We start from the raw sequence: 12,888 nt of genomic DNA, 5'->3' as shown, positions 1-12,888 counted from the left end.
AAGTAGTTGAAGGAATATGAAGAGATGTATATAATTGTGATAGAAGCATCCTGCACAACTTCGTCCTGCCTTATGTTTGGGGTGAAAGTTTGAAGCAAAAGTATGTGCTAGGCATCAGTTTAAGGATAGAAGGGGACAAGTCACGACTGATCTTTCTCTTCAAGCCTTGGAAGGAATCTTCTACAGTTGTGGAGCCTAATTGTCTAGCAGCACACGGTGCTTCAATGCATCGGATCTCAAGGATATCAAGTGTATACTTTCTACTGTGAGTTTCTGATATCTGTTTTCTCTCATTGTTTGTTTCTGGTGTATGAAATTGCCCCTTGTTTCCCCTTTGCTTCTCAAGAGAGTAAATGAGAGAGCATACGTCAAGAGAATATAATGGGGTCCATTCATGTCTGGATTTGGAAGAATCTTTGAAAGTGATATGTCGTGGTGTTTCTAATGGTCAATTCATGTCTGGTTTGGTGTTGCATGGAACTGTAAAAAATGGTTGGTTGAGATTTACATAGCGTTTTTAAAGTGTGATTTCTTCATGTTGAAGACTCTGTAGGGTCTTAGTACTTAAGATATTGCTGCAAAGGACTAATGGAAATACAACTGAAACTTATTTGAACCTTGTAATTCCTAGTATTTTCTTTGTTCATTTATGGATTCATTTCATTAGTTGAATTGAATGTGTTTTTTTTTTTGTTCATAGAATTGATTTTTTATTTTATTTTTAAGTTGGGAGCTTCACTATTATACCCAAAATAGGGGCTGAAATGAAAAAAAATAACCCATATGGAACGCATTTTAGAAACACACCCAAAACTCATTTACTACATAAGAAATGGGTGTTAAAGTTCCTATAATTTACATAATTGCCACTGATTAACTTTAAAAAAGCCCAACACGAAAAAACTATAATAAAAAAAAACCCAAAACAAGTCCAACCCAGACTTTTAAAAAAAAAACCCAAACAATTTATTAAGAAAAAAAATCACGAAAACAAGCAGGGGCTCTTCATAGAAGTACATTTTTAATATTATGTCATAGAAGAACATTGTTAATACACTATTATAGAAGTACATTGTTAATACTCTGTCATAAAAGTACAGTGTTAAAAAATAACGAGATACATAACCTAAATAGTAACAAAGATAAATCGATCATCAAAGCTTAAAATACATTCCTCAAATCAACTTAAATCCGAAGAGAAACACATAATTGAAGTAAAAGATTAAAAATCCCAAGTCCAAACCAATCAATGACGATGACGACGACGACGCGGCGAAATCCCTGTCTTCCTCCACAACTGAAGATGATGAGTTGTTGTCGTTGTGCAATACTCTGGAACAACCAACAAGGTCATTGGCTGTCGTTTCCGCCGTGACGACTTGTTGAGATCAAGGTTCCTTTGATATCAGTGTAAAATTCCACCATATTCTCAATCTTATACCTTCGTCCACAAATCTACAAGCAAAAACAAAAGGATGAAGAAGAAAGTATAGGAGAACAAACTTGGAGAGATCGAGATTATCTAATTTGGGGAGCTGAGGCTTGGTCCCTTGAAAAAGTGTCAGAGCCAGCAATGGAGAGGAGACATAGACATCCGCACAATCCAAAAAGTCCAAAGAAAAAGATGATTTCAAAACAAGAAATGGAAGAACAAAAATTGAAAATTGGGGTTGAAGATGAAGATGAGAGAATGGAGCTCGAGAAATGAGTTATGATATGGCTTCAACGCCAGATAAAGGGATTAGAATTCCAATTTTATCTTAAAATGGTAATAAAGGTATTTCATCTTATTAATTAAATTTAAAAAATGCATAGTTCGTGAGTTTTGAGTTTTTTTTTTTGTGTGTTTATAATTTTTAAATGGTATTGTATTTATTTATAAGACTATGTCTAACATTGAGTATATAACTAAATTTGTAAAAAAAGTTTAGAGGGAGCCATGATTTTGAGGTTTTGCAGAATTGAACCAACCTCATTGGCAGGATTGAATGTTTTGCAGCCATGATTTTGAGGTTTAAAACATGTAATGTAAGATCAGTTGGGTCCATGTAGCTGCTTATAGGCATGTGTTAAAAAACAAGTGGTTGGTTCAACTTGGGCTTCTTGCCAGCCACAGCCCTGAAAACGTAGTGTGAAGTCATGGACCCAAAGAGAGAAAGAAAGGATTGCCTTTCATATATCTGCCAAACTGCCAGAGCATTCCTTCCCCTTGTAGGATCTGAAAGCTACAGCTTCTGGATCCAAAACTAAATTGAAAAATAGAAATGCGAAAGCCGCATGTGCATTCATAGTCCACGGGTGCGTCGCCTACGTGACCGACAAATTCGCGTGAGTGTGATTTCCCCATCTCTGCAAATACGCGTGTGTGTATGTGTTCCGCTAATCACTCCCCTCCCTCTTATTAGGTTTGCTTAAGAAAGCTCAACTTGTAAGAACAAGAGACGCCAAGTTTTCTAAGGGATGCTAAACTAACTACTCCCCCAATTGATGCATACGAGTTTCACGAATCGATCAAGTTTGGATACGGCTCACAACTGAACATACTCCCTCAAAATACAAGGGACTCCAAGTTTGGATATGGATCGCAAGAGATTAGTTTTCGCCGAACGAGTCTAATTCAATACTCAAAGTCTAATTCAATGTTTTCATATTGACCGCTAAACAAGACCTACTATTTCATAAGAGCAATGTTAGGCATACCACATTGTGTATCACCTCTTTTAGAGGTGGAGCCCACAAATACAATAGGCCCTACTTCTATTAAAGAAATAGTACACAATGTGGTATGACCAGCATTTTTTATTTTATAAACTATAACTTTCTCCTCTGGATTACGGCAAAAATAGATGTGTTAAAAAAATTTCAAAAAATTGGAAGTTAAAATAAAATCTCAATTTTGTAGATGATGAATGTCATTTATGTGAGCTATAAACTTTGCAGAACATCTTTTCAGGTTGATTGTTAGTAATCTAAAAAGGTTGGCCGTGATTAACGTATAATGGGTCCTCAGTGACATATCAATCATCAGATGCAGTGATGATGATGCATAATGCCTAAATTGCTTCCTCATATACCTCACCCTTTTAAATCCTTATTTTTGGTAACAACTTGCTCTTTATTTAATTCGAGAAAATAAACAAAATTTTCCTTTTTGGCCAAATTATTTGTATGGAATCACCAAGAAACCCTATAAATTATTAAATAAGTGAAATCTTACGGGCACTATATTAAACAAATGTAACATGTTATGTCATTATAATTTCAAGCCAAAATGGCCGCAAAGTTGATTCTAAAAATAAAAACATGGTGATAAAGTTGCATAGCTTTATCCATTCCATTTATATATATAAAAAAAAAAACAATAGGAATTAAAAGTGAAAATAAAAAATAAAAAGAAACAAAGGGAAGGAGGCAGCTAAGCATGGTCAGTGCTGAGCTGGCGTGTTATGATAGACTAGGTCTGGGATTATTCATTTTCTGCGGCGTCCAGGTGTCAGATAGCTGTAATATGCTTCAAACGAAATTACACAAGAACCCCTGCCATTGCAACGGTCACTTGGATAATCCAAAGCCAACACCCGGTCCACGACCAGCAATCAAATCATAGACCGGAGGCGACAATTGTCATTTCGCCAAAACAGGAAAACTTGCTGCTTGGGGGGTGTGCCTCATAATTCAGAAATAAAAACAGAGAGAGAAAAGAGGACCCGAAGAAGAAACAAGAAGAAGAGGAAGAAGAAGCAGCAAAGAAGAGCTTCGTTCTGGTGTTCAAGAATCCGCACTTAGTAACTGAGTCATGGGGGATTCGAGTGACTCAGTCTCCATTGACATTGATATGATACCTTTAGGAGGGAAGGTAACAAACAATTTACAAGCCCGTCAAGAAAGCAGCACTTGTGTTTTCCTGAGCCTCAACTTGCATTTCTTTCTCTGTCTTTATATTTTCTTTAATGGGTTTTCGTTTGCATCCTGTTTTGGTTCATGTATGAATCTTTTGCAGGAATGTGTGGTGAACACAAGCAAAGGTTCAGTCTCTGTGCTTGTTTGTGGGGATCAAGGAAAGCCTGCTTTGATAACATACCCTGACGTTGCTCTCAATTGTATGCTTCTATTATTGTTCTTTTGTTTTTTGCCAATGATTTATTTGGACTTGAAGCTTAATGCATGTTCTTGGGGTAGTTGGAATGGCTATTTTAGTTTTATTCTGATCCCCAATGTATGGAAAAAGGTTGAATTTTCAGTGTCTGGGTGTTATTTGCTTTTGGGTGTTAGTTGCTTATGTTCTTATAAACAAAAAACACTTTCAACAGACATGTCCTGTTTCCAAGGCCTCCTCTTTTGCTCAGATGCTGCTTCGTTGCTGCTTCACAACTTTTGCATTTACCACATTGATGCACCCGGCCATGAGGTCCATTATATGTATCCCACATCTTCAGCCTTAGATATATTTTTTATATTTAAAGTTTGTTAAGAGTTCTTTTCATAACATTTTGGTGATTTTAATAGAGTATTCTACCCCATTTGTTTAAGAGTGTCTGCAGTTGGGAGCTGATGTGATTTCTTCAGATGTCCGCTTGCTTAGCGTGGATGACCTTGCAGACCAGGTGGTCGAAGTGCTTGATTTCTTTGGGTAAGTTATTGATTCCAGCAATCAAACTTCCTTTGCTTTATTATCACATACTGATTATGATTGCTTATACGTGTGTTTTTACTTTTGATTCTTTAGCATATGCTGACAAAAGTTACTATTGGAGAGATACAATCTTGTATTTTGAGATGAGAGAATTTAATAAAATGTTCTACCACAGAGAATAGGTTCTCAGTGATGATTTTCCACTAGAAGCTGCAAAATATGTGTTGAGGGAAAATGTGAAATTTTTTCATTTCAACAATATGCATATACAATTTTATGTTCTGACTGATGTAATCTAGAGGAGATTATATGTATTTTACTTGCTGTTTTGCTTACCTCTATCTCTCAATTTTCTTTTTCATTTTTTAAACTAAAATCCAGGTTGAAAGAAGTCATGTGCTTGGGTGTAACAGCTGGTGCTTATATCCTTACCCTCTTTGCAGTAAGTCACCAATATCCTCTTATCCTTTGGCAAATTGTGATATTCTGATTTAGTAATTGTTTCATTTAATTTCCAATCGGCAGATGAAGTATAAAGAACGAGTGCTTGGGTTAGTACTCGTGTCTCCAATCTGCAAAGTACCTTCGTGGACTGAATGGCTTTACAACAAGGTTATAATTTCCATTACCAAGTTGATATTGTTTGTCTACTTGTTTCTGGTAAAAGTTTTCTACATGCAGTAAAATTAGATTGACTTATTGACCATCCTGCTTAAGATTTTATGTACTCTAAATTTTCAGGTATTGTTGAACTTGCTATACTTCTATGGTATGTGTGATGTAGTGAAGGAATGCCTTCTGCAGCGATACTTCAGTGAGGTAGTGCAGTTTACCTTTTTTTATCAGGTCATTTCTGATTTGATATCTGTTATATACTTATATTCTTCCTATGTAGGAGCTTAGGTCTGGCAGACATGGTGCAGAATCAGATATTATACAAGCTTGCCGAAGGGTAAGGAACTTTTAACAATTTGTTGCTTACTCTGTAAAGAGTTCTTATAATGTCAACATTGTAAAATGTACATGACTGAGCTGCTATTAATTCTTTTCATGACGTGTGAATACAGTTACTGGATGAAAGGCAAAGTTTGAATGTCATGCGATTCCTTCAAGCAATTAATGAGTAAGATCTTTTCACTGCAATAAGCATGTGCTCTGTTGCATATCATTCTAATTTTTATTTTTTGGTATCTGGTTCCCTGTAATGTGTTCTGCCTCAAGTCATTTGCAGTGCAACATGAAATTGACGTACTTTATATGATCTGCACCTAACTAGTACTAGAGTAATTCATATTGAAAATATTACCTGTAATTCTGCTTCAATAATTGAGTGGATTAGAACAAAGAGAGAGCTGCAAGTTAGTAGAAATGATTTGAAGTCTTGCATGTGGGCACCTTTCCAAATGTGATAAAATTTCATAGTTTTCTTTCTGCATCCGATGAACTTAATTGAAAGTTTATTTGCAGGAGGCATGACCTTACAGAGGGCTTGAAGAATTTGCAGTGTAAGACACTTATTTTTGTGGGTGACAGTAGTCCATTCCATGCTGAATCTGTGTATATGAATGCCAAAATGAACAGAAGAAGCTGTGCTCTTGTTGAGGTAGGTTCCCCAGTTAATACTTTCACTAATAAATCTTCCCTCCACTTACCTTATCGTTTCCTGTTAAGGGACCCAACATGTGTGGCACATCAGTATTCTACTAAGAAAATGACAATCAAGATGCTTGTTTGACAAGGCATATTTTCTGCCCTTGACAGGTTCAGGCATGTGGCTCACTGGTAACAGAAGAGCACCCATACACCATGATAACTCCGATTGAGTTCTTCCTCAGGGGTTTTGGCTACTACAGACAACCACATTTTACTTCCTCATCAAGTAATGACTCCAATCCCACCAGTCCCTCAAACCAATCATGCATAGCTCCAGAACTTCTTTCTCCTGAGAGTCTAGGAATCAAGCTCAAACCCATCAAAACCCGGGTAGCTATTAAAATTTGATGGACATATGTGTAAGTAAGGATCTTAAGTTTCAAGACAATTCCATTGTATTGCATGCTGCCAATGTCACAACAGAAGAAGGGGATTGGAAAGCTTTGCATGTATATGGCTGTATCAGATAGTAGGAAATTCTTTGAATGTAGTGGTGGGGAGGATAGGTTTAGATTAGATAGCTAAACTAGGAAAATGTTGTAGTTGGGTAGAAAATTCTTTGAGATTTGTTCTATAACGCATTCATACGTACACATTTACAACTGTTTAAATTTTGTAAGAAGCTGACCACAGATCCTACAGGTCTTGATCATTTTTGCCGATATTAATTTTGATTGTTTTAAATTATATTTTGTCAAATGTCAAAGTTTTTTTTATTACTGGGAGATGCTCTTTCTGCTATCACTCAGGTGGAATCTAACTTGAAGTGGTTGTCTGTTGAGGCCTATGGTTATTTCTGTTTAGATGTGCTTGGGCTTAGCCCCCACTTTACTCATAAAAATATAAAATAAAAATTGAAAGGGGTTTTTGACTAATAACTAAACATATGCAACACATTACACGCATTATAATCCAAAGCTCGTAAATTGTTCACTAAGCTTAACAACAAATACGTCTATACTTCCTCTTTTTTCATCATTCTATATATATCATCGATTCTGAGACTAATTAAACGTAGATCTTTCTCGCCAAAATCTTAACTTTCCCTTTTGCACTTCAAGGCTTTTCATCTTGGTACCTCATCTCCTCCGTTGTCATCTTCGTCGTCATGAAGAACAAGTGTACGCAAACCTCTTGGACATTTACTGTTTTCCTTCTTCTGACGTTCTACAAATTCAACTTTGCCAGATTTTGATGTCTGCAACTGATTAAGATTTTTATGATTTTCTTTTTGGTGACTTCGCATGTCACGGTTGATAGCTTTTGTCAACGCACTATAGAGGCCAAAGTCAACATCTTTGACCGCGTGAACATTATTGTTGTCGCGTTCATCAGAGGACAGGAAAGTGTAGTCTCTTGAGTACCTCAGCTGCCTAATCTTCTCTTGAAACTCTTCAGGGCTAAGGCCTAGGTTTTCAATGAAGGAGATGAGAGATTTCATCTTCGTATAATCATACCGACGTTTGCTTCTCGGTCTTGTAGGCACCCGCAGGACTTTCGTGACTTGCTCCTGGTTAGTACTATGGTGCTCACACAAGTTTATGGTGATGTTTATCGTCATGGGATGATCAAATTCGGAGGTGTGTTGGACAAGGAAATCACTGAAGAGCTATCTAGGAAGTGGTAATTGGCTTCTAGGGTTTGGTTCTTAATGCAATGTGCTTTCCACCGATCAACATATATGGAAATCGGACTAATCTCCTTACCAACTTGGGAAATCCAAAAGAAATTTGGGTTTCCTAATTTAGTTTGGATTAGTTTTCCGCAGTTAAAAAAGAAAACATTTCCCAAAATCCGGCAATTACTTGTGGGCCACGGTAAAATCTAATTAGGCTTTTCGTTCTGGTGCTATCGTAATTGGGCCGTCTTGTACTTTCGAGCCTATTAAGAACCGACATGTCGTGTTGATGAACGAACCCTCAAAGACAACGTCGTCTAAATTTGTTGTCAGTGGTCAAGGGCGGTCCCCACAGGGAAAAACAAAAGAAGAGAAATCCCTCTCTTCCCGCCTTGCGCCCCCTCCCAAGTCCCTCCAATATTTTCACTCTCTTTCTTTCTTTCTGCCTTCCTTTCAAAATTGTAGAGAGAGAAAGAGAGATGTGATGATTTGCTGAAGTTTTATGCTGTGGGCATGGACACTCCTCTGAAGAATCAGACCACCACCCCCACCACTCCTCTTCCTTCTAAATATGAGGTTTGTTTTCTGTACACAAGGCAAACCGAGTTTCATTTTCAATTGTTGTGAGTTTAAAATTTTTATTTATTTATTTTATGATTTATGATTTTTCGGGTTTTATGGGTTCTGGTTTTAGCTTCAGGTTCAGTTTATTTGGTTGTTTTTTGGTCACAAATGGAGGCTTGAATTTGAGAATCTTGGTTTGCTTCAATTTGTGTTTTTAGTATGTTTGTGCCTATGCTTTACTGTCATTTGCCACTGTGCATAAATGGAATGGGATTGTTCTAATCTGCAACAATTTTGAGGATATTTGTACCTCCCTTTGTGATTTTTAGTTCAATTATTTAAAATTTGTTACGTTTGCAAGGCCATACAGTGAGAATGACTGCTTCTCAACATGCAGGATTCCCCCGTCTTCAACTACATTAGCAATCTTTCTCCAATTGAGCCAGTCAAGTCCAGAGGAAATGATCACACCTTCAACTCACTAACTTTTGCATCTCTTCCATCTATTTTTACTTCTCCACAGAATGTTTCCCTCGGTGAAACTAGATTCTCACTCAGAAGGTATAATTGATCATCTCTTCCTGCTTTGATGAATTAAAATTTGAAAAAAAAAAAAAAGCATTTTGGTTGCTAGTTTTACACAAGTGTTTTATGTCCTGTTAATGTTGTCAGGCATCACTCCTCCGAGGCATCAAATCCGGAATCATTCCAGACTCCAAACCCAAGTGATAAACTTGAAAGTGTCCCAGTTGCTGTTGAACAATCTTATTTTGGCTCTAAGCAATCAGAATGCTTTACACCTGGAAGTTCAGGTACAGAGGTTACCAATGCAATACCAACTGAGAATTTGGAACTAGCAATTGAGTTGTCAAATACCTTGAAGTATAGTTCTGGTAGCCCAGATAGAAATGTGCCTTGTGATGCCACAGATACTGTGCTGGAGACAGCTGCCACACCGGCATCACTTGTTCAGTCCGTTGTACATCATTCAGAAGAAAGGCACTCTTCATTTGAAAGGGAAACAGATTTGCGCAGAATTCGCGGAATGGAGCGTGAGAAAGAAGCAGCTGGAGTTGATTGGACGAGGTTGATTTCAGATGCTTCTGATCTGTTAAATTTTGATTCAACAACCATTGAAGAGGGTTCTGACGGGGAGGATCCTAAAACAGTAGATCCTGGGGCAATCTGTTTTATATCAAACATCCTACAAGACAATCACGATGGTATGGAGGTGATGGAATCTGGTCCTATTGATTCTAGTGAACAATATGAATTGGGAAAGTTCAGTAATCAATCAGAAGGTATTGGGGACTTGAAGGAAACAGATGAAGCACCAGCAATACTTTCTAGAAATTTGCTGGATAAGTTAAATGTGGATGACAAGTGCCCAAAGTGTATCCATTCTAGCTGCAAGGTAATATACTGGTTTGACTAATATTTTTTGTAGAGGTTAATGACTCAATGGTTCCGATGACTTTCATTTCATGTCTTGGCATTCCCTACTCTATTTTTTATGAATTTTTCCTCTCTCTCTCTCTCTCTCTCACACACACACACACACACAGACGCACTCACAGAGTCTCAAGTACATACATTTTGACTTTATAATAATGCAACAATTTTGTTTAACCATGTTCAGCATAGTTCTCAGTCGTACGCAATAAGCAGGAGGTGTTTGGATTTTGAAAGGGCAGAAACTCACAAAAGGAAATCAATATGTGATACTAGTGGCAGTTATTCAGTCCCATTACAGTCCAATTGTGAAGTCACCCTTGTAGAAAAAAAGTTGATTCGAACTACAGCAGGTTGTGATTATTCATCTTCTAGGTTACCTGGTATTGGTTTGCACTTGAATGCTCTTGCAACTACTAGTGAAAGTAACTCAAGTAAAGTTGTAAACCATGAGACTCAGGCTTCTGAGAGTCAAGTAACAGAGACTCCGAACTCCAAGATATCTAGTACTTGTTTGACTCCCAGTGAGGTTTCTCGTGATGAATCATGCAAAAGTGAAGTTCATATTGCAGAAACTCCTCCCGAAGCATGTGCACCAGTTGGTGTAGAATCTGACCATAGTAGTCCTGAGAATAAAAGGCATGTGCAGAAGATTCTATTGACTACCATATTCTTTTTTACCTCACCATTTGAAATCTATTGTTTTAACGTTTGATACCTTGCAGGCTTAAGTCAAAACATGTAGGAGAAAGCTTGGCCTGCAAGCGATGTAACTGTAAGAGGTCAAAATGCCTGAAACTGTGAGTTTTTTTTTTGTACCTGCCTATTATTGCGTGTACTTTATCTCTAAAAATGTGAGTTTATTGCATTATATTGACTGATTAGTATTTTAGCATTTTCTTTCTTTTCCATTCCTCTCCTAGTCTGACCTCCTATGTTCACTGACGCAGTTACTGTGACTGTTTTGCTGCTGGTCTCTACTGTATTGAGCCTTGTTCATGTCAAGAATGCTTCAACAAGCCTATTTACGAAAACATTGTTGTAGAGACTCGCAGACTGATTGAATCTCGCAACCCACTTGCATTTGCTCCTAAAGTGATTGGTAGCATCAATGCTGCTCCACAATTTGGGGTTAGAAATTATGACTGACATTATACGTTCTGACATGAAAATAAGTGATCGAAACATCAGATTTAGGAGGCACCACTGCATTGCAATCCAATTTTTGATTGGAGAGATCATTTATCACAAAAGTCATAGTGAGGATTGTGTTGTGGTGGTTGGATGCCATGATTTATCTGCTACTATTTTCTTATGAAATTTGCATTGTGCTATAAATTATAACCTTGTAGACTCACAATTTCCCCCATGCAGGAGGAAACTAACTCCACCCCAACTTCAGCTAGGCATAAAAGGGGATGCAATTGTAGAAAATCAGGTTGCTTGAAAAAATACTGTGAATGCTTCCAGGTACCAACTTTTAGTCTGTTTCTTATGAATGTAACGCTCTTCTAAATCTCTGTAATATTTTGATATATATCTACCAACTGATATGGGCCCTTTAATTTGTTTATCAAGGGTGGTGCTGGATGCTCCATTCTCTGCCGATGCATAGGGTGTAAAAACACTTTCGGTCGGAAAGATGGTGAGCAAACATGATTTATATGATGGATCTCATAGCTAACAGAGGGCTACTTGCCTTACCCTGTATATGTGCTTCATACGTAGTGCAAGTAAATGAAAAAATAGGAAAAAAAAAAGAGTGGTCATACGAAATTTAACAAATTATTTTATGTTTCTAATAGGATCGACAAATTTTTGTACTTTCAATTTATTCTTCTTCTTTATCAAATAGAAGCTGAAGAAAGTGAAATTGAAGAACACAAATCACGAGTTTGGAAAAAGGATGCAACAGACGTCAGCTTAGGGAGAGTGAAGGATCAAGATCTCCCAATGACACTTTCTGGGATTTGCAGGTTTTTAATCGACTGATTTGTTAGATTGATGGACTGTATGTAACTTCATGTTATAAATGTTTGAAGGTTATTTTGTTTTGTAGACCCTCAGGCCAACTCACAGCCAGTTTTAGTGGGAAACCGAAAATATTTTCTCTACATTCTGTTCTGTCATCTCCTCAGCCTGAAAAGCATCTTCAGGTAATTCCGGAAGAGGGAACTCTTGAGGCATTGGATAATAGCTGCTCACAACCCAGTGGTGTGAAGTCAACCTCTCCAAACTCAAAGAGGGTTTCACCTCCTCACGGCGGTAGTGAGTTCGGGTCAGCTGCTTGGAGGGGCGGCAGGAAGTTAGTTCTGAGATCCATTCCACCATTCCCAACTCTTGCATCTCCACGGAAGCATTGACTTCCCACAAGCTCCAGTCAAGCCCTTGCGTTTTCCTTTGTAATGCTGAGGCTTAAGGCCTATCTATTCTTTGCTGCATTGTTGTGATACAAATTTTATCACAGATGTGGCTTTTTGCAAAATTTATCTTTTCTTATGATAAGAGTTGTTGCCCCAAAAATCACCAAGGACTCAAGTTTACCTGATGTCTTCTATTCAATGTTATCGGATGTGTAGTTTACTGTTTCTTCTTTGCATAGTCTTTTAATCAACTGGAAAATATGCTAAGATAATATCAAATTGCCGGAGCAGCACAGCCGCATCCTTGCTGGTAGTGAGAATTATTGCTAGAACAGAAATAAAAAGAACTTCATGAACTTGGTTTATGAATGGCTTCGATTTGAAACAGTAATCCGACTACAGCTAATAAGGCTGTAGCATCAGTTCAATTGGTTTTTATTTTTATTTTTATTTTTTGAGTAAATGGTAAATGAAAATTTTATAGCAGCTACCTCCTTTGGCTTATGTAAAAAGAAAAAACCACATACATGACTATAGCAAATAGCGAACATTAATTCCCAAAATGCAATGCAGACTCCTCAATGGCGTTAAAAAGCAAGGCAATT

At 37.4% G+C, this 12,888-nt stretch overlaps 2 protein-coding genes across 2 annotated transcripts; both read left to right on the top strand.

Moving 5' to 3' along the window:
- The first annotated feature begins 3,662 nt into the window (after positions 1 to 3,662).
- Positions 3,663 to 6,973, top strand: LOC110759616 (protein NDL2-like). The gene is made up of 11 exons (XM_021961701.2): positions 3,663 to 3,856; positions 4,001 to 4,100; positions 4,311 to 4,408; positions 4,542 to 4,630; positions 5,015 to 5,075; positions 5,159 to 5,245; positions 5,375 to 5,452; positions 5,529 to 5,585; positions 5,701 to 5,756; positions 6,101 to 6,236; positions 6,395 to 6,973. The coding sequence occupies exons 1-11, from the start codon at positions 3,797 to 3,799 to the stop codon at positions 6,632 to 6,634; spliced, it is 1,062 nt and encodes a 353-aa protein (XP_021817393.1). The 5' UTR covers positions 3,663 to 3,796; the 3' UTR covers positions 6,635 to 6,973.
- A 1,178-nt stretch (positions 6,974 to 8,151) lies between these two features.
- Positions 8,152 to 12,515, top strand: LOC110759637 (Tesmin/TSO1-like CXC domain-containing protein). Its single transcript, XM_021961721.2, has 10 exons — positions 8,152 to 8,480; positions 8,866 to 9,029; positions 9,141 to 9,882; positions 10,108 to 10,559; positions 10,646 to 10,720; positions 10,871 to 11,051; positions 11,295 to 11,390; positions 11,499 to 11,565; positions 11,776 to 11,896; positions 11,980 to 12,515. The coding sequence occupies exons 1-10, from the start codon at positions 8,418 to 8,420 to the stop codon at positions 12,281 to 12,283; spliced, it is 2,265 nt and encodes a 754-aa protein (XP_021817413.1). The 5' UTR covers positions 8,152 to 8,417; the 3' UTR covers positions 12,284 to 12,515.
- The last annotated feature ends 373 nt before the right edge of the window (positions 12,516 to 12,888 follow it).

The sequence above is a fragment of the Prunus avium genome, chromosome 6 (assembly GCF_965620075.1).
Source record: "Prunus avium chromosome 6, drPruAviu1.hap1.1, whole genome shotgun sequence".
NCBI lineage: Eukaryota > Viridiplantae > Streptophyta > Magnoliopsida > Rosales > Rosaceae > Prunus > Prunus avium.
This window is presented reverse-complemented; position numbering and strand designations above follow the sequence as displayed.